Source organism: Aethalodelphis obliquidens, unplaced genomic scaffold, assembly GCF_003676395.1.
Source record: "Aethalodelphis obliquidens isolate GAN/ISIS:26980383/991018 unplaced genomic scaffold, ASM367639v1 scaffold2, whole genome shotgun sequence".
NCBI classification, from domain to species: domain Eukaryota; kingdom Metazoa; phylum Chordata; class Mammalia; order Artiodactyla; family Delphinidae; genus Aethalodelphis; species Aethalodelphis obliquidens.
This window is the reverse complement of record NW_020837946.1, coordinates 59,773,450-59,795,280: the sequence shown is the minus strand read 5'-3', so window position 1 is coordinate 59,795,280 and position 21,831 is coordinate 59,773,450. Positions and strand designations below refer to the sequence as shown.

The window sequence follows — 21,831 nt, the reverse complement described above, 5'->3', positions numbered from 1 at the left end:
GCTACACCCAAACTATCAGTCAAGAGTGAGAGCAGAATGACGTTTTTGTATATGCAGGGACTCAGTGTACCTATCATGTACTGTTCTTTAGGATGACATTTAAGAAAACCAAATAAGAGGAAAACATGAGGTCCTAGGTCAAAGGAGACCAATCCAGGAGGGGGCAGTAAAGGGAAGTGCTAGGATGACCATGTACAGCAGACCCAGATGACCCTGACTCTGTACAGCAGACCTAGAAGAACAGTCAGTCTGTGTGGTACTAGGAGGTCCAAGGGCTCTGAGGAGGACATCTGAGCAAAGAAGAGATCCTGATTTCATACTAGGTACAATTGGGAGCTTAGAAACAATTGGGGCTGGAATAAAAGCAAACAACGTAAGCGAGAAAAAATGGTAATGAGAAGCGCCAAGAAAAGCTGAAGTCATGGTCCAAATCTGACGTACGCCAAACAATTGATAGAATGGAAGGAAAGCAAGTCTGTTTGACCTTGATGCTAGGAACAGTATCCTTGGAGGACAAGAGCTTCTGATACTGGTCCCAGATAGAGGATAATTTCAATGCTGTTTGGTTCAGCACTGAATAATGTTTACCTGGTTGTACAAAAGGACAGGTGACCAAAATGTGGTTACAAGACAAATTGTAAATGGTAATAGCTCTGGTAATAGTGTAAAAGTATAGCCAATGGATGGTAGGACTTGGAGGCACCAAGAGGAAAGTTGGGGAGACAGAGTGCTGATAGCATCATCTCCCCAGCTGGGGAATGGAGAGATTTTGTCAGAAATTGATGAAGAGAAAGTAGAAATTTAAATATATTACTTAAAGCATAGCAAATAGAAGAACTAAAGTAATATAGTTATTAAACATAGGGAAAGTAGCAAGTAGTTTAAGCTCTCCCCTTTTCATATTGTGGTGTCAACAGTTAATTGCCTAAAGCTGGTAAGTCAAGAAATGAATGTATTAGCATAATATCAATATCTAGCATTCTAGAGAAGTAAATTCAGAATTTAAAAGGAGTTCTGCCCAGAGAGTGGGACTTGGGATGAGTGTAGAATCTGTTGCTTTCCACTGTAAGTTGTTTTTGATTTCTTGCCATCCGTATTTATTACTGTTAAAGACTGAGCTCAAAGATGGATTAAATGTAGAGGTGACACAGTTGAATTATTAATGCCATCTTCTAATTAAGGTTTAATTTGGACAAACTAGGAAGGCTGTTTTAAATTAAGCAATAATAGTGTCCTTGTTCTAATGAAGCAATATTTCACATTTCCTGGGACAAAGTTGCATAGCTAGAGGCAGAATCTTTAATCCTTGAGGAAATGAATTATTGCCAAAAACAATGAAGCAAAGCTGCTACTGTCCTTAGAGTTTTAAAAGTACCCCAGTGTTTAGAACTTTTGGTTGATGTAGTTATGCAAAAGTATACTGGCTCTGCTTGGGGGAGAACTTGACTATAGGAAATAGGAGTATGGCTTGCTTGAAGTTTGAAATAACCTTGTGGTTAATAGCATGATAAGGGTCCTGCATCTTTGTGCCAAGAATTTTGATCTGGACTCCAAAGGCCTGAATTTATATCATGTCCTCAGTCACTGCCACACTTGTGCAATTTGCCTTTTACATTGTATTCTACTATTTCAAATTTCATTTCTCATCTTTAAAGATGATGTGGTTTTACACATTTTGAGTTTTGTATTTTAAAGGTAAGTTTCTAATATGTTGGAATCCCAAGGCAGTGTTTATGTCAGTACAGCTTGAAACAGTGGAGGTGATTGTCCAATTGCCCTGTGGAAAGCAATTTGGGAAGTAATTTTTCCTGTTCCTTTTGGTGTCTAAAACGATCTTAGTTCAAATCCAGATTCTTGCCCTTCCTTGATTACAGTTTTTCTTTTGACCTGATATATGGGAATAGGTTTCTAAGACCCTGTTCTGTTCATTTCCACCACTTCCCTTCAAAAGCCATAACTGCGTGTTCCTTGGTCCCTGTCACTCTGAATGTGAGGTGTGACTGTAGTTCTGAATTCCTCCAGTGGTACTGGGTGGGTCAGTAAAAAGCAGCAGCTGCTTAAAAGAAAATGAACAGCCTGGCAGATGCTTCCCCGGGCCCTAGGAGCTGCTGTGGGCATCCATCTGCGGTGCCCAGAGCTCCTGGTGCTCACATTAAACCCAGCCTCAAAGCGAAAAAGTGGGATCTGAGCAGAAACTGGATGTTGGTGTGGCCTGAGTCTTCCCCCCAGATGCAGACTGTCCCCCCTAGAGCTGCACTCGCTGTGCTATCCCAGGAGCTGGCTGGGTTCTGAATGGCTTAGGCCAGTGCCCAGGTCCTAAAGGACTTAATGAGGAAGTAGATGGGTTGCACCGGGGATGGTGTCATCGACTGGTTACAGCTCTATTTTCAGTTCTTTATCCTTGCCAGACATAGCCTCAGCTAATGGGCTGTGACCTCCTGTGATTAAGGCTGGTTCTAAGCAGAAATCAGAGTTTGCTTATTTCCTGAACAAGAGACGGTGACTTTCCCTTGAGGATTAAGACACCTGCCAGTTGTTGACTTTGGTTGGGGGTACCGTGTTCCTCCATCAAGGTGCTTCCTCACCTTTTCTATGACTGATTTTGTCTGACTTATAGCTCTACCTGCCCTCCCCATCACTGTCTTCCTGTAAGTGTGGTCCCAGGGAATGGGGTGCGGCTAGAGCAGGGGCACCCCCCCACTGATGGGTGTCTGGTCTTCCCCCTCTGGCTGCCTGTGGCCTGAGGCCCCAGAGCACCCCGCCTCCTCCGTCTGAGCTAGGACAGATTCTGAAGCGGGGCTCATTGTGCCAACTGTCCAGGGACCTGGGAGGAAGGATAGTGCTGGGAACACAAGGCAGCTAACATTATTCTCCAGAGGTACATTTCTCTTATTTTGTCAAGTTCCCTTTTCCTATGTGTTGTCCCCTCTCCCCCCCGCCCCCCAATCTTCCAGCTGCTTCCATCCTTCTCTGTGGTCAGCTTTCAGATGCAGTAGCCACCCCAAAGAATGCGGGGGAACTTCTGCAAGAGCTTGGCATTCGTAGCATCCGGGAAATTTTGTCGCCACAGCCCTATAACTAGCCAGCCAACTGGAGTGAAAGGGTTCCTGCGTGGTAGAGGCCCGCCCTTTGAGGGCCTGGGAAGCAGTGGAATCTGCAGGTACCGAAGAGGGAGAAGCCCTCCCACGCAGCCAGGGGAAAAGAGGCTGGAGGGAGCGCCTTGCTCTGAAGGACTGTCCATGTAAATGGAACAATCTCCACAGCTTTTTCAACAACAGGAAACCCGGAAGCACCTGTCCCCTGCTGGGGACAAACGGTCAGCGGAAGCCAAGGGCTCTGAGGCGCTGCGCAGGTGCGCATCTGTGTCCTTTTGCACCGGAACGCGGAGCTCCGCAGATCAGGCTGCCCATCCCCAATCCCGTCTTGTTGCATCACCGATTCCTACTCTTCCATTTCCTCCGGCCCCTTCCCTCTCAGCTTGTGCACATGCTGTGCCCCTCACTGGGCCACCTCCAGCTCCTGTCATCTCTAGGTGACACACGCTCCAGGGCAGGTTTAGCGCCCTCTGGACCGGCGTGGCACTCTGCCCCGGTCTCCCATTGCTTCTCCCTCCCTGTGGTTTAAAGACCCGATTATGGATCTGGCTCTCACAGGGCCAGGGTTTGGCAGGGAGGGGGACAATTCTTACTCACCCTAGGAGGCTCTTGAATGTTTGTGGAATGAATAGGTGAACAAATGAGCGAGGACGGTCAACGGGAAATAACAAGCCCCAGTACCTGCCTATGGTAGCTTGCCAGGCTCCTTGGGCGGGGATGAGGAGAGGAAGTGGTCAGAGAAGGCACACTGTAATAACCTTGGAACTCCTGGCCTGCTCTGCTCTTTATAGCCTTGCCTGTTGGAGTCGTTACCTTTACAGGAAATCTCCTCGTGACCTTCACCCCACCCAGCTGCAATAATGCTTCGCCTCCGCCTTCCCTCACCCTTTCTGAATTAATCTTAGTAAATGGAACAGTTCTTGTTTCAAAGTTTCATTTGTGTAGGTTTTGCCCTTTCATTTAAATTGTAAACACCTTAAAATCCTGGGTTTTATTTTCCTAGGAGCTAGCAATTTAGAGGAATGGAGAAAACATTACTCCAAGGTAGTTTTTTTTCCTGGCTCCCAACTAGCTGTGAGGTCTTAGGGACAGGGTACTTACCCTCCTCCCCAAAGCCCCTGTTTCCTCGTCTGTGAAGTTAGAGGGCTGGATGCATTTTCCGGCACTTCCAGTGCCCACATCCTGTGATTTTGTGCTTCTGACCCTAGCACTTTGCTTATCCCTTGAAGTACTTAGACAGGGTTCCATCTCCACCCCTGCTGGATAATTGAGCTTGTTCACTCACAGTGTAGCCTAGTTCACTTCTCAGCTCTTTGTCAGTGCTCCGGGGATCAAGAATGACATTAGCGGAATAGGTGTGGGACAGCCCTTGGCCTTGCCTCTGCACAGAAGTTCCAGGCACCAAGGACCCCAGCTTGGTCCTGCAGTTCCGTACTTTGGTGTGTTTTTGTTTCATCCCTTAAATGTTGGACGAATTGGAGGTGGAGGCTGATGGTGCTTCCACCCAAGGGTCTGGGAGGAAGGATGGCGCAAGGGATGCATGTTCCCACACAAGCCAGCCATCGTTCTGTAAGACCCGCCTCACTGGTTCTCCCTGGGCAGAGTCTGGCTCCCGTCTCTGTTTTCTGAGTGCATTTTCTTTGCATTGTACCCACTGCGTTGCATTGGTTTAAAAAAAAATTTTTTTTTAAATCCTTTATTGGGATCACAGCAAAGACAAAAGTGGTAAGGACTGTCGTGTGTGTGGGGTTGTTTATTTGTTTCTTTGTTCTTTTGTTTTTGGCATCTGAGATTTGTGAGTTTCTTGAAGGCCAGGAGTGGCTTTTCTGTTTTGGGAGCTGGTTGTTGGTTCACATTCGTGTTCCCAGCCCTTTTCCCCAACTACAGCCTGGTTTCCCTTTCAGCTCTGTTTCTCTGTCCAGTCAGGTGTATGTTCTTTCTCTTTGTTTCTTCTCCTCTTGTCAGTCAGCCAGACCTCAAAGATTGTAAAACTGATGGTGAGTAAAGGGCATTAATTAAGAAGAACACAGCAGAGAGGTAGTGGGTCTCCAAAGATCCCTCTGGCTGGGAAACAGATTTTCAGGATTGTGGGTTTGCCTTAGGAGCCCCTCTTACTGGAGATTGCAAGAACCCTGAGGTGGGAGGGGAGAGGGAATATTAGGATGCCTAGTACGTAAGTGGTATCCCTGAATCCTTGGTGGGGATTAATTGGACGATAAAGGAGGAGCTTGTGGAGATGACCAAAATGCCAGGAAGTAAGAATTGATGCAGAAAGAGGCCGCAAAAGAGTAATTCAGTTGAGTTGTATCTTGGGCACAGGTTTGGTTCCAAATCTGTGTTGTTAAAAGGTAAACTGAGGCATATTAAAAACTGGACGAGTTTGAGCAGAAATCAGTGCGAACCTGGCAGCGTCAAGCGGAAGTGGTTAGCGGTGCTCCACCGACAGGAGCGGGGAAAGACACAGGGAAAGTAAGGAAGCAAAGCAAGGAAATGATTTGATGGGATGGACACAGTTTGTGATTGGTTGCCCTTAGGGTTTGGTTTTGCAACAGAGAGGCGTTTACAGGCTGAGATTTTGGTTCGCTTCCGTAGGCTGCCGCAGCGTTACAGCCACCTCAGTCTGATGGCCTCCCGGTTTAATTAATGACAGTGTAAAAACTGGAAATCTGGGGGACATTCAAAATTACCTTTGAAAACCACCCCCAGGAAGGCACAATGTTGGAAATGGACGTATCATCGCTTGTTGAGTTTAATGGGACCATTTTTCTTCTCCAGTGTGGGAGTGTTTGTTGTGTCTGGGTTCCTTATAATGTCCTTGGCATAGGTGCAGGGGGCAAGCTCTGTGCAAAGCGTGGCTTCTGAAACACCAGAATCGTGCTCCACAGAGAGCTGCTGATTCGATGAGAGACGCGCGTATCCTCCACCTTGTTTCAACAACCCTTCTTCTTGTGCTTGACTTGCATCGTTTTGTGTGTGTGTGTGTGTCACAGGGCTCTGCTTTTGTTCTCCCTCACCACCTAAACTGGCAGAGAATTAGGGGACTCCTTGATAAAGAATAACCCCAGTATCTCCTGGTTCTGACTGATTGAAACGTTACATGCGTATTCAACTCAAATCTGCAAATTCTCTGCTTCGTCAACAGGTTGCTCGTGGGGGCCCCACGGGCAGTGGCCCTTCCGCTGCAGAAGGCCAACAGAACAGGAGGCTTGTACAGCTGCGACATCACCTCTCGGGGGCCGTGCCCACGGATTGAATTTGATAACGACGGTGAGTTCTTCTGCACTCGCTCAGGGTTCCCTTGACCAACTTGCCTTGTATCCCACTTGCCCTTTCCAGGCGGAAGGAAAGGCGGGGTGGGGGGGGGGACAAGCATTAATTCCTGGAGAGAGGGCCTCTGTTAATTGCATCAGCCTCGTCTGTTTCTTGCTTGCCCTGAGCACATTTACGTTTTAAGTCACTGGGCTGCAGCGTAGTTCCTGCCCGCCCGCCTGCCCAACTCTGCTTTCTAAACTGATATGGTGTATCGATGTCGCCACCTAGTGATGTGTTGAGGTTCTACGGGAGAGAAACTATTCACAGCCGCGAAGAAAATTGAATGTGTATTTTGTACTCAGCGGCCAAAAGTTCTCATTTGCTGTTAAAATATTTGGGAGAAAGACTGTTTAAACATCAGATCTCTCTAAAATGAAAGCTGGCCAACATGGATAAATTTTGCGCTACTATCTCAGTTAGAGGCTTGTTTTGCACAGACTCTGTGTGGTAGGCAGAGCAATTAGGGTCCCGAGAAGCTGCAGCCAAACCTAGTTTGACATTCTTGGTCTAAGCAGACTTGCAGATTCATGTTTATGCTCTTCTCTTGCTTTTTCATCTTTTTAGCAACAGCATTTGTTTTTGGGGTTTTTTTTTTTTTTTTACTGATTAGAAAATAATACATGTTAGTTGTGGGAAGCTTGTAAATGACTTTGAACTGTAAGGAAAAAACCCAGACCCACTGATAATGTAGGCATAGTTGCTCTTTACTTAACATTTTGGCATTTTTTCCTTCTGTCTACCTAAAGTTGTTAGGTTTCATAGTTGTTTTTTTTTTTTTTTTTTTTTGTGGTATGTGGGCCTCTCACTGTTGTGGCCTCTCCCGTTGCGGAGCACAGGCTCCGGATGCGCAGGCTCAGTGGCCATGGCCCACGGGCGCAGCCACTCCGCGGCATGTGGGATCCTCCCAGACCGGGGCACGAACCCGCGTCCCCTGCATCGGCAGGCGGACTCTCAACCACTGCGCCACCAGGGAAGCCCCAGGTTTCATAGTTTTGTAATGATTCAAGATTGGAAATCATGCCTGCCTTCTCATTGGGGAAGGCAAAAATTTGGATGTAGGGTCAAACAGTAGGCTCAGATTGATACTGAAATGAGCACATGGTGAGATTTATGGTTTCCCTTTCTCTCTCCCTTTTGGAGGAAGGAGGTAAAAATAAATATATCACTTTCCTTTTCTGCATTGATAGGAAGATATAAAGTGAGTCTGAGGCCTTGTCTTCCCATCTGCAGTAAAGAAGAGTTCATGCTATTAGGTAACAAATTTGGGAGTATGTAGAGAAGTACCCACTTTTTGTTAGTTTGGATGGTAGTTTCTGTACTCGGGACCCTGGATGTCAGAGAAAGTGAAGGGCTACCAGGTAAAGGTATGTATTTTATATAAAGAATTTGATGAATCATTCATACCAATAATCACTCACCCGTTTTCTTAAGATGAGAAGTAATTTTTCTGGATTGAGTAACTAAATTTACTAAGTGTTTAGACTTAGAGTCAAGGCAATTTAGAAGCTGTTTCTTATATTTTTGTTCATTTATTGGTTCATTTCCTGTTGCAGTGGCTTTGAAGTCCTAACTGTGTGTGTGTAACCTGTGCTGCTTTCTCCACAGCTGACCCTTCATCGGAAAGCAAGGAAGATCAGTGGATGGGGGTCACCGTCCAGAGCCAAGGTCCAGGGGGCAAAGTTGTGGTAAGTGTAGAGAAGTGTGTCCATTCCACAGTGTCTGAGTGCCTGTTGTGTGCCACTGCTGGGCTTACAGTATTGAACAAAACAGGTAGAGCTTCTGCCTGCATAGAGTATACATTCTAGAAAACTGACTGCTTTAAAGCAGGAATTGATGTCAAGAAAAAATGAAAGCATTATTTTTCCTGTGATTTCTGATCTATTTTGAAATAGCTCTACGATCTGCTTTTCTTTAGAACTTTCAGATTCAAAGAACTTATTTAAAAACCTTTACCAATGTCCCTAAAACTCTAGGTGGTCTTAAAACAAGAAGCAAAGCAAAACTAGACATGCTTCACTTTGTTATACAGCAGAAACTAACACAACAGTGCAAAGCAATTATACTCCAATAAAGATGTTAAAAACAAACAAAAAAACTAGCAATGCTTTTTGTCTCAGGAACTATGTAGCTATTATAGATGAGTTATAAAAAAAATATATGGGAATGGTCATGGAAAGTAAGGGTCAGATAATTTTAAGCTCTTTTATTATATATTCTGAGCTTCCTCAAATAGAAGTGGTAACGAAGAAAAAAGGGTCTGTTAGATGGAGTGTGCGAGGTGGCCTTGGAGGTGCCAGGCTGGATCATGATGATCTTTCTGTCTCTTTCAAAATCTGGTTGCTTAACAAATTTATGTAGAATTTTGAGAAAAGTGAGAAGTTTACCAAACACTGAATTTTTATATCTAAGGGGATGCATTATGGGAAATTGACTTGGACATTGTAAAGTGTTTTCAGCCTGTTATATGGAGGGTGGCCATGAATGCCCTGTAAAATTAGAGATTATTTCATCTCTCCCAGCAGTGTAATTGTCTCTGCCTTTTAAAATAAACTTAATCTCAAGAGTTCAGAGGATAAGTTAGTTAGTATCGATTATAAGGAAATAGTATAGGTAAAAGGAAAATGTCTTTGTTTTAGCAGTGTTAGCCTGATCCCTGTGAAAATATGTCCATGATTTCTCTCCTCTGGAATATGAGTACTTGTTTTCACAAACATACTGATGTGAAGGTTTATATAGCCACTAAAAACCAATTAAACTGAGAAGATGAAATAGGGTGTTTCCCACTGTTTATGTGACAAGTAAACTTATAAATAAATTTGCCTGTGGATTACAGATGGGCATTCAGTATTTGGATTGGAGCAGTATTCTCAGGCTGAGGGCAAGACAGAAGCCCTGTGCTAGAGAATGGTCTCCTTGCAACTGTGGGGAGGAAGATTTGCTGGTTTTCAGATCCAATCTCAGGAGGAGGCCACGTTTAACATCCCACTTAGAATTAACCTCTTGATTATTGACAACTTCATCAATCTGTAATGAAAAATGTAGGGTTTGCCGACCTGTATGGGCTACTTTATTCCATCTGTTTGCAGACATGTGCTCATCGATATGAAAAAAGGCAGCATGTTAATACAAAACAGGAATCCCGAGACATTTTTGGAAGGTGTTACGTCCTAAGTCAGAATCTCAGGATTGAAGATGATATGGATGGAGGAGACTGGAGTTTTTGTGATGGCCGATTAAGAGGTCATGAAAAATTTGGTTCTTGCCAGCAAGGTGTAGCAGCCACTTTTACTAAAGACTTTCATTACATTGCGTTTGGAGCCCCAGGCACTTACAACTGGAAAGGTATGACGTGTGTATTTATAGAAATAGAGATGAGAATGATTACATAATTGCTATCATATGCACCATGATTTAGTACATTTTAAATGAAAACAACAGGTGTTATAAGGCACTTTTATGTTGTAGAAGTAGGGTAGGATAGCAAAATATCTAAATTCTGATTTTTAAAAACAAATAACGTTCAAAATGTATGTTTTAAGAGATTTTTTTCCCCCTCTGCCAGCAGTTTACATTAATATCAGTAATTAACTTTCTTCTGTAAGAATATAATTAACATTAGTTTTTGCTGTTGTGTATTTGCCTGTGTCATGAAGCTGAAAGTTTTAATTTTAAGGTAGGGATCGGAAAACTGAAAATAATTGAGTGGTGTCATGTACAAATAACATTGTATTAATACAGACTTTTTTTTTTTTTGCGGTATGTGGGCCTCTCACTGTTGTGGCCCCTCCTGCCGCAGAGCACAGGCTCCGGACGCGCAGGCTCAACGGCCACGGCTCACGGGCCCAGCCGCTCCGAGGCATGTGGGACCTTCCCGGACCGGGTCACGAACCCGTGTCCCCTGCATCTGCAGGCGGACTCTCAACCACTGCGCCACCAGGGACGCCCTAGACATTTTTTCATTATGTATTATCTTAAAAGGCTGTGTTTTGCTAATAAAGCAGTATAGTGAGAAGCATAGATGTCAAATTAGGGAATTTTGAGATGATTTTGGATAACTTCTGGAAAGATTGTTTAATGGTATTGTTTAAATAATTTCGTGATATAGGTAAAAGGAGACACCGGGAGGGAGGGAGAAGAATGGCCTGCATTTTTTGCCTGGATGAACATGGTCAGTGCTCCTGTAGTAGAAGTTCAACTTCTCTGAAGAAATTAAGCAAGTGTAGAAAAACCACTGTGTTATAAAGGACAATTAACCTTCCTGTAATCCGTAGTGAAGACAAGTGCATCTGATTTGGAAATAAGACTTTTTTTTGAGAAATTTATTAAAATAAATCCTGTGTTATAACATTTTCACTAGTCAGGAAAAACTTAGGAAAATTTTCCCTTTTTCCATTCAGAAATTTCCTATTAGAAATGAGCCTTGAGAACACCTTGCTCGATAGCAACCTTTGGGAGGAATTTCCTTTGGGCTCCCCGGCCCCAACCAAAACTTCCACGTAACAGCATTTGTCAGGTTATCTTGACCTAATCGAAATAACACATGAATTTAGAAATTGTTTTATTTTAGCAAGGATAGAGGCCATGCATAGTAAAACAAAACAATAAAAACACCCATCAATTCTGTATGGTTTAATTTACGGGAAACATGTTTTATCTGCTTTATAAATTCTGACTTAAAATGTTACCATTTATAGTGGACTATGTGAGATCTTCTCTTTTCAATTATTAGCTGTGAAAATTTTTTAAAGCTTTTAAATCTTTGGTTAAAGTGATTGGAAGAAAAGATCAAACTACTAATCTTACTTTCACAGTACAGTAAAAAGATAAATTGATTTAGGATTATAGAAAATGTAAAATATATCAGGTTCATATAATTTAAAAGTTTTTTGTAGGTTTAGTTAACTAAGTAAACATTCCATTTTCCATCTAGTGTCATGGCATTATAAAGATAATTCATGAAAATGCATGGGCATTTTTTTTTTTTATTACTAGAACAAATTTGTTTGATGTAAAAATCTACACGAACATGATTTTTTAACTTTAATAACCTCAAAAGTCATCTTTCTTCTCCTTTTCTTCCTTCAGACTTTTCTTTCTGTGCTTAATGATAACACGAGGAATGTTTATTAGGAACCATCTATTTTATTTTGTTTCATCTTCATTTTTTTTTTAACCATTTCATTCTTTTAGGGATTGTTCGCGTAGAGCAAAAGAATAACACTTTTTTTGACATGAACATCTTTGAAGATGGGCCTTATGAAGTTGGTGGAGAGACTGACCATGATGAAAGTCTAGTTCCTGTTCCTGCTAACAGTTATTTAGGTAGGAACGAGAGTAGACGGCATGCCTGCCTCTTCAGATGCCTCTGTGTGACACCGCTGTCACAGGACCCTGGACTGCTAGGCTGAGAAGAGGCCAGGTTGGAGCCAGGGGACTGTGGCTGCATTTACTGGAATTTAAGCCTTGGTGATCCCAAGGTAACCTGACTGAAGCTTGGGATCCTTCCCGTCTCACCTGAGCTTGCTCAAAGCGGGAGGAAACCTACTACTGTCTCCTAAAATCTTCTGTCCTCCTGTGTGGAGGTCTGTTTCCTGAGCTAGTGTCGGCCTCTGTAACCTGAGGCAGGCTGTTCATGCATGGATGTTAGCAGGAGGCTGAAATGCCTTCCCTCTCCCTTCAGTGCCTCTTTTTGGAGAGAGACTCTTTAAGAGCTGCATTTATGAAGTTACTCTTAAGTGGCAGGTCAAGACCTCCAGGTCCATCCTCTGTGATTGCTGTTCTCCACGGGTTGGCCTTGCTCCTGGATTGGGGCCCTCTTGTCACAAAGCCCCTGGCGGGTGGCACGGGGGCTTTACAGCTGAGCCTAAGCAGGAGTGCTAAGGCAGCTCTTGAGGACACCCGGATTGTGTCTAAGTGCCAATTCCTTAACTCCTAAGGCTTGTTTGCATTACTAATGGGTGTCCTAAATTATTCATGTGCATTATGGTAATTACACAAAGGCTTTTAAAAGCTTTAATTCTTGGTATGAGTTGACATAAAGAATAATTACTGTGCAATTCTTGGAAAAAATGTAAAAAATCTCCTAAACCTAAATAGTAACCTATTCTTTTTCAAAAATAGAGACATACCCATATGCTAGAGATATTACTAGAACAATGGAAGGTTAAAAAAAAGAGAAAAAATAGGTGTAGATCTAAAAATAATTCTAAACAAGGTATTAGTAAATGTATTCTTCAAAAATTTTTGTAATTATATAGATATGTATGAACAATACTGTTAATTAAAAAAAAAAAAAACTCTTCAGAAACTTCCCCACCCCCAAATTAAAAACTTGGTGTGAGGGCAAGAAGGGACAAAAGTTATACTTATCGCTTGTTAAGCACCTACTATGTGCTATAAATCACACACTATACTTACTACTTTATAGGTCTTATTTGATCTTCCCAACAATATAAAATAAGTATCATTGTCCCTCTGTTGCTGATGGGGAGAAAAAAAACTTGTGCCTTAGGGACATTAATTTCCTAGTTCAAGGTCACACAATTAGTAATCCCCTAGCCAAGGGAAGAAACTCTTATGAAAATGACTGGGGCAGGGTGGGAAGCAGCTGGGAGTGTGAATGTTGTTAGTGGCTTTGCAGGACAGGAAGGGAACACAAGGCCAAGTGGTTTGGAGTGTCAATTATTAAATAGGCTTTTTCAGGGTAAAATCCTTTCCAAGGTAAATATTATCAACAAACCAATATTTTATTTGAATAAATTTTAACAGACAACCTCTCTTCAAATGGGTTATTTAGGAATTAAGTTTATGGTATTTCAAGTTAATGGCTTTGGTCAAGAAACCAACACTTTGGTCTGTAAGATAGATGCCCATGGATTTTATAAACTTAGTTTGTTGGAACATTTGAAAATATTAAACATTTTTTATTGAACGCATTTGCCACTTTTGGAATGAATTTCCTCAAACATGGTTGCCTGGGGGGGAAAAGAGTGTCAAGTTTGTACTGTTACATTTTGGTTGTCCATGCTGTCTGTGCATCTGTCATTTCAAAAAAAGCAGTAGGTTTTAGGAATAAAATGATCTGCATGAGGTTTGGAAGCTGGCAAAGAGGGGGGCTTGCCGGATGCAGTGGTGGCCCCATCATCCGGTGAGCACGGCCGTAGCTGGCGTGCCTCTTACCGAGTATAATTGCTTTTTCTTCAATCTCTTCCGTCCCGTGCATGTGTACAGGCCTGCTGTTTTTGACCAGCATTTCCTATACAGATCCCGATCAGTTTGTTTATAAAACACAGCCTCCCAGGGAGCAGCCCGACACATCCCCTGATGTGATGATGAATAGCTACCTAGGTTTGTGACCTCTGAGATGACAAATAAATTGTCTTGGTCATGGTCATTTAAGAATTTTTTTTTTGATCCATACAGAGCATAAATCTTTTTATTTTCTATTTCATTTCAAGTGAAGCACACATGAAAAGCATGTCGTGGTTGAGGCGCTGCAGACAGATGGCTTCCAGAGCTGGATTCAGTTGTATCGCCCTCTTCTAAACTTGTAGCTCATCCTATTTTTTGACTCACTTCACAATTTGAGAACTGCAACAGTAGTGGTGAAGCTTTTTGTAAATAAAACCCAATAAAAAGGGTGAGCTTATAGTATTCTGCATCTGCCTCGCCTTTACCTAGGAAGATTGGCTTAATATGAATGATTTTGATATGGGCGTTTGTGTTTGCTTGCCATTTAACCTCAATATTGGTAATCTGACATCCTACCTGATGCTTTATGGTGAGGTGTTCTACCGTTTTTCTGCCCTCTGAACAAGTATGTAATTGATACAGATGACAACTTGCTCACCTCTATTGTTTATACCAGGTTCTCAAACACTCTAGCTCATCAATCATGGTTTTGTTTGCATGTTTGTGTCTGAGAACTGAGTTGACCCCAAATAGTGAAACGCTGTCAGTGGTATATTAATGTTGTTCGCATTCTTATTCTTGCCTGACGACCAAGGAGATTGAGTACAGAAGTTACTAACTACTACATTAGAGCAAAACCCTATAACATGCACTCAATTACACTATGTCAGGTTGTATCCCAGTATATAGTATGTAACTTTCCCATGATAGTTTAGTATCTAGCTTGATCTCCTTTTACAGCAGTTTCAGTATTAAAATGGGGTTCAAACTGATTCTTAAGATGCATGAATGCTTCATGATTCAAGTTACACAGATGCCAAATAGTATAGGTGCTTTTCTTGAAAAGTCTTAATACATTCCCATAGAAAGCAATGCAGTAGCCTACTACTTTGTACTTGTGTCACATCTCTTGGCTCTGTGACTCTCATCGTAGATGTGATAGCTGGTGGGGAGGGTCAGAGGAGAGTGGTGGGAGTAACCAGTGTTATATACCTCCTGAAAAACAGAGTTGATATGTACTGTTTTGTTTTTCTAGGGTTTTCTTTGGACTCAGGGAAGGGTATTGTTTCCAAAGATGAGATCACTTTTGTATCTGGTGCTCCTAGAGCCAATCACAGCGGAGCTGTGGTTTTGCTTAAAAGAGACCTGAAGTCTGCGCACCTTCTCCCTGAGCACATATTTGACGGGGAAGGGCTGGCTTCTTCATTTGGCTATGACGTGGCAGTGGTGGACCTTAACAAAGATGGGTAAGAACCTCTTAGGTTATTTTTTATGTGCAAAGAATTCATTGCTGCTCTGGCTTCTGTAGGTCTTGAGAAGAAATATCCTTTCAGGTTAGTTGATGGAAAAAATATTTCTGCTGCCACGTCTTTACCATTCCATCACTCTTCCTCACTTATATTTTGGCAGTAGGCATCCGTTACCCTCCCCAGCGGGTAGGATTACATTTTCAGTTTTCAGTTTTACTATGTGCTGGGATCATGGGTCCGTGAGAATTAAACTTTAACTCAAAAATAACAACAACAACAAAAAAAAACCACCTACGAGGTTCTGTTCTCTGGTTTCTTGAGGGGCTGTTGGAGCATCCAGAATGTCCTGTTGAAAGTAGGGATTGGTGACAAAGTCAATACAAAGGTCTCTGTGGCTGGTGGTGCCAGTTTGGGTCTCGTAGAGAGATGAAGGTGGAGGGGAGTGGAATCTTTACTGGGAGTCTGCGCACTATAGATGTAACTTGGGAACTGGCTTCAAGTTCTTACTCTTGATATTTTTCTTTGGGTGTTTATTAGAGGCTACCTTGGTTTTTAAAAAATACTTTAATTGATGATATATAAATTCCAGATTTGAGGTCCTTTTATCATATCTCTTTGTGTCCTTAATACCTGGGCATGTGGGATTCTCCCTAAGCTCGCTGGTATTTTAGCCAATGGTTCACAGTTCTTCCCCTCATTATGTTTTCAGGTGGCAAGATATAGTTATTGGAGCCCCACAGTATTTTGATAGAAGTGGAGAAGTCGGAGGTGCAGCGTATGTCTACATTAACCAGCAAGGCAGATGGAATAATGTCAAGCCAATTCGTCTTAATGGAACCAAAGATTCTATGTTTGGCATTGCGGTCAAAAATATCGGTGATATTAATCAAGATGGCTACCCAGGTAGACAATAGATTATGAATTGGTCATGATTTATAGATTATTTGATTGTCTAAAATAGTGAGTGCTCATGGCATCTTATTTTAAAACATTGTATTGGAATGCTTTTAAAATTTAATGTTTGTTAAAATGTGGCGTTGTCAACAGATATTGCAGTTGGAGCACCCTACGATGGTAAGGGGAAGGTTTTTATCTATCACGGATCTGCGAACGGAATAAATACCAAACCAACACAGGTAACCAGATAACCTGGATTTCTACAACAAAGGTCTCAACAGTTTGCTTTCTAATGGAATGTTTAGGTTTATGTGAATTTTCACACCAATCATATTTTATTTACAAGTCTACAATAGTATGAATTTTGTTTTTATAAAAAATGTATTATTAGAAGATAGCTTGTAAATAGATATAAATGCAATGACCTGGTTGTTTTAAATTGTAAAATTTCTATGGTGAATTAGGAATCAAAGTAAGCCAAAGGAAAAGACTATTCTACCCTGACAGCATAAATAGATGGAAATGTGATATATTCCTTTTAGTAGCATACTAAATAGAGATGAAACTGGACGACCATAAGAGATGATTGTAATTGCATAGAATTCAGATACCAAAAACTAAAAATTGCTTTTGAGAAAAACAAGACATTTGGAGAGCAGGTAGAGAGGTTTGGTTTGAAATACACTGATCGACTTGATATAGTACACAAGCTCATCAAAAATTGTCTCTTTTGTCTTTTGAGGTACAACATAAATCAGATAACTTTTATGAAATAAAATGTATGAAGTGTTGGACCATATGTATACTTATTTATGATTTAGTTTTGATTTAATGTAATTTATAAGTTCAGTTCAAAAGAGACTTATGTGCCTTTTTCAAAGCATGGATAAGAGGCTCTATTTAGTGGCCCAGTGTCCATTCTGATGCCCTGTTCCTTTCAGATTCTCGAAGGTAAATCACCTTTTTTCGGATATTCAATTGCCGGAAACATGGACCTTGATAGAAATTCCTACCCCGATGTTGCTGTTGGTTCCCTCTCAGATTCAGTAACTATTTTCAGGTGTGTAATCTCTGACTTAAAGCATGTTTGGTAATCCGCTTACACTAGAATTTTTTTACCTTTTGAATTGAAATTTGTTAACAACTATACTTCAAAGGCAAAGGCTTGTATGAATTTTGAATATTCTTTTTCTCTTCAGAGTAGTGTAATGATGTAATAAAAACCTATTTTGTAAAGTCTTGCTGTAATTTTGAACTAGTTTTTTTAAAAAGGTCAGAATTGGTGGAAAATTTTTACTTTTGGATATATTTCAAAAACCTTTATTTTCATAAAAACTGAAACAGAAAATTTGACAGTATAAAGAATATAAAGAAGGAAATAAATGTCCTATATTTCACCATCCCTTATGAAACTCCAAAATTTTGGTTTATATCCTTCTAGTTTTTAATTTTCTGTGAATATACACATACGTTTAACAAAATTGAGATCATAACGTACATATTGTTTTGTAACCTGCTTTTGTTGGTTTGTAACGTATAGTGGCCTTTTTCCATGAGTGAGTTTATAATGCATAGTGGACTATCTCCCTGTCATTGAGTACTTTTCTGAAATGAAGTTAATGGTTGTCTGAGATATCCCATGGCCGGATCATAGTTTACTTAACCACTGCCATCCTGTCATCGGACACATTTATGTTGCTTTCCCGGTTTGGTTGTTTGCTCCTATTATGATACACAAAGCTGTGGTCAACATCCTTAATTTTCTTTGTGTCCTGGATTATTTCCTTATGGTAAATTCCTAAAAGTGAGTTGCTAAGTTGAAGGGTCATGTGTGTTTTAGGACTTGTGATTCAGGTTCACAAGTGAAATGACCTCCAGAAAGGCTGCAACAGTGTGCCCATCAGCTGTGTCTGAGTTCCTTTATCCCAGCAATTCCATCACTGCTGGAAATCACCAGGAAAAAACGTTAAAGAAGTTTTTTTTATTATTTAAAAAGCACATTCTTTAAAAAAAAAAAAAAGGTTAATACAGAATTTCAGTTAAGCGCAAGTTCCCCAATATTCTCTTCTTCCACGAGACAGCTTTTAATAGTTTTGAGTCTCTCTCCAGTTCTAGGGTATCATCAAAAGGCCATACTATAACTGCTGTTCTCTGTTCTGGCTTTTAAAAATTAATCTCTTCAGTTATCTCTCCTTGTTAATGCAGATACATCAATCTTACTCTTTCTAACAACTTAATATTATTCCATAATATGCATTTAATGAATCCTCAGTTGATGGAATTTTTAGACAGTCTTTGACTTTTAGCTATGATAAACAGTGTGCTATACAGTATATTGTATGTATCTCTATGTAATGGATTTTTTTAAAGAAAAATTCCTAGAAATAGAATTGCTGGGGTGAGGTTAGCACATTTTTGTATTGATACATATACCCACAGAAAAGTGCTAGCGATTTATGCTCACAATAACAACCTGCTAGAGGGCCCATTTTCTCACACCCTTACCAACATTGAACAGGATGAATCTATTTAATTTTTGCCAGTGTGATATATGTGATCTCATCTTTTGAGTGAATTTGCATTTCTTTGCTCGTTGGTGAGAGTGAACCATTGGGGTTTGTTTTTTTAAACTATTTGGCTCTATAGTCATTTTTATCTAAAGAATGTCTTTAAAGAAATAGGCAGTGATGTACAATGAAACCCTAAAAGAAGAAAATCTGTGCCGTATGTACCCTTGGTGCCATCATTGCCCTTTGTTCCTCCAGAAGGTGCAAGTGTAGATGTGGCCTCTGTGTCTAAACAGAATCCTAAGCAAGACCCCTGGGGGTAGGAAGACGACACCAGGACACTTCTGAAGAGCACGCTATTTAAAACAACTAGAATATACTGTACGTTCATATAATGTAGTATAGAATACTATAGAAAAATAGTTTTCTAGTTAAATGGCAAGATCTATGGAAGCCATTTTATATGAAAACTAAGAACCACAAGAGACGTTACAGATGACAAAAGTAGGAGATGTGAAAATAAGTGGAGAAAAATGTATCTGGGATATGAGGCCAAAGGAAGAAGGAAAAAAAAAAAATTTAGTTAACTGAATGAATGTGTGTTACTACCTTTATATGCCTGTTTCTCTCTGTACATATAAGTGTTAGGTATTAACCTTAAAATAGTCAACATTTTTAAAAGGTGGAAGAGTATAGCATAACACCCAAGTATTTTAGCAAGTTTCCATCAGAAAGCAATTTGAACTTCTAGTTTGAGGTATAGACCTCAGGTGTCAAGAAGACTTGAATTCCTGTAACAAAATTTGGTTACGATGTCTTTCCTAGCAGATAACCTGACTTTAGCCAATTAAATATTTGCCTCTGTATGTAATTGATATTTTAATATCCTTTCCCGTCCTCATAAGTAGGTTGACTGAACCCTGTAAATGTGTTCCTTCATTCCTCATAGATAGTATGAAAATACATTTCAAAAGCCTTTGATAATGAGATAATAAGAAATAAGGTAACTCCCTTATTTTACAAACAAGGAAAATGGAGGCCCAGGACTCGCTTGAACTTTTAAAGGCTGGATCCTGTGAGAACAGGGCGTGGTACCTAAATCCTCCCAACTTCAGTCCCTGGGCATTTCTCCCCACTAAATTATACTAGTACTTCAGGGTACTTAATAAATAAATGCTAATTAAACATGAGACAGCTGAGCCATAAGATTTGCTTTATGTGTTAAGACATTTTTTATGATTCCTATATAATGTGCACTCAGAATTGTGTGTGTATGTTGTGTGTTTAAAAACAGAAATAAAAATAGGATTTAGGCAGAAGTATGTGTTAAAATATTTCCTTTTGAAATTTATGCCGCACTAAAGCCCTAATACTATTGTATGTAAAACACTCGAGCATCTGTAGCAACTGGCTTTAAAATATTTGTGAATTTTTGCCTTTTAAACATGCCCTCAAGACTTTCAGAACATAGCTGCGGGCGCACTTCGTTTTATCGTGCTTTGCTTTATCGCGCTTCACAGATACTGTGTTCTTGGTTTTTTTTTTAACAAATTGAAGGTTTGTGGTGAGGTGCCATTTTTCTAATATCATTTGTTCACTTCATGTCTCTGTGTCACATTTTGGTAGTTCTTGCCACATTTTAAACTTTTTCATTATTATTATTATTTTCATTATGGTTGATCTTTGATATTATTGCTACAACTTCCTGAAGACCCAGATGCTGGTTAGCATTTTTTTTTTTTTTTTTTTAGCAATAAAGTTTTTTTTTTCTTCTTTTTTTTTCTCTTCTTTCTTTTTCTACAAACCCTTGTGTCGAGGGCTGACTTTGAATAGATCGCAGCGAGGGAGCTGCTCTGCTAATAAAGTATTTTTTAATTAAGGCATGTACATTGTTTTTTTAAGACATCATGCCATTGCAACTTAATAGATTACAGTATAGTGTAAACATAACTTTTATATGCACTAGGAAACCAAAAAATTCAAGTGACTCCTTTATTGCAATCCTTTTGCTTTGTTGCCATGGTCTGGAACCAAACCTGTAGTATCTCCGAAGTATGCTTGTAGTTAGGATCTTAGAAATTAGTAGCTGTCTAAATGTAAAATAACAATAGAAAGGTAGACAGTTAAGATAAAGGGAAATGAAGAAACAAAATGTAGGCAGCATTTGCCCTTTAATTGGCTCCTGGCTTCCCCAGGAAGGTACTCAAAACCTCTCTGGCCTACTGATAGATGGATTCCAGAAGTTCAAAGTAGCTGTTTGGAACTTGGATACATTTTCTTGTCGAAACACTGTTCTCCAGAATGGCTGGGTTTACCACAAACCCACTAAAGTCAGGGTGACTGAATCCCTGTGGTAGTGGAGCAATAGAACCTGCTCTGAGTCCATGCTGGAAAGCGAAGGAGCAGAGAGGTGCGCTGTCTCCCCAGCCACCATACACTTGTACTTCCCTGCCTCTGGGGCAGGGGTTAAGCCGTAGGCCCTTGGTGACCCCTTGGCTGTGGGAAGTAGGGAAGAATACGTAAGGGAGAAAGATGATGTTTTTACATGGTGAGAAGGGCTAAAGTTGTGGGACTCAGCTTCTTGTGTGCCTGTGAGGTTGGGTTAGGCAGAGCAGAGAGGGGAAAGGATAAAGGATTCAAGGTTTTGCTTGTAGAGATATTGTGCGGGTAGAAAAGCTGTAGTCAGTACTGGCAGCAGGTGGACAAAGGCTTAAGGTTGGGGGTGGGAGATTCCGAGGGAGGATAGGAAGGGCACATGTTTGTAAGATGGGGACCCGTAAGTTCAGGATTTGCCTGGATTACTAAAATTCACATGCATGTAGAAATCCTGACAGCGAGCACCCCAGGTGTTAGGTGTATGTTGGTGTAATCTTTTTTTGGCAAGATTACTCAGAATTAAAAATGCATGTGTTCTTTGACTCAGAAATTCTGCCTAGGAGTTTAATCCTACAGATAAATAGATGTATGTATTTAGGACGCATACATGTGCATGGATGTATATGCAAGGATGTCTGTCAGAGCAGAAAGACTTAAAAAAATTATCGATGTCTACTGATTAAGGACTGGTTAAATAAATGATGTTATGTTGACACATGCAACACCACCAGCTGTGAAGAACAACTAGGTTTGTGTGTATAGATATGAGAAGACCTCTGAAATGTTAGTGCATGAAAAAAGTAACATGCAGAGTGATAAGCATGAAAAGCTCCCACTTAAAAAATAGATGCATGTTATTATATTTAATTTTAGATAATATTTTTAACTGAAACTGACTGATAACGTCTGGAAGGACATGCAAGTCTCCTTAGGGGTTTAGGTGGGGACGAGACATATTTGCCTGAAAACTCTGGAACTTTTACA

At 40.7% G+C, this 21,831-nt stretch overlaps 1 protein-coding gene across 2 annotated transcripts in view; it reads left to right on the top strand.

Annotated features, from left to right (window-relative positions):
• ITGA6 (integrin subunit alpha 6) overlaps positions 1 to 21,831 on the top strand; it is a 76,478-nt gene that overhangs the window by 30,372 nt on the left and 24,275 nt on the right. For both annotated transcript variants that reach the window (XM_027128208.1, XM_027128216.1), the window contains exons 2-9: positions 6,238 to 6,362; positions 8,013 to 8,092; positions 9,494 to 9,749; positions 11,598 to 11,729; positions 14,854 to 15,064; positions 15,777 to 15,970; positions 16,115 to 16,203; positions 16,906 to 17,024. In XM_027128208.1, the coding sequence (XP_026984009.1) occupies positions 6,238 to 6,362; positions 8,013 to 8,092; positions 9,494 to 9,749; positions 11,598 to 11,729; positions 14,854 to 15,064; positions 15,777 to 15,970; positions 16,115 to 16,203; positions 16,906 to 17,024 (1,206 nt within the window). The remainder of the gene's footprint in view (positions 1 to 6,237; positions 6,363 to 8,012; positions 8,093 to 9,493; positions 9,750 to 11,597; positions 11,730 to 14,853; positions 15,065 to 15,776; positions 15,971 to 16,114; positions 16,204 to 16,905; positions 17,025 to 21,831) is intronic.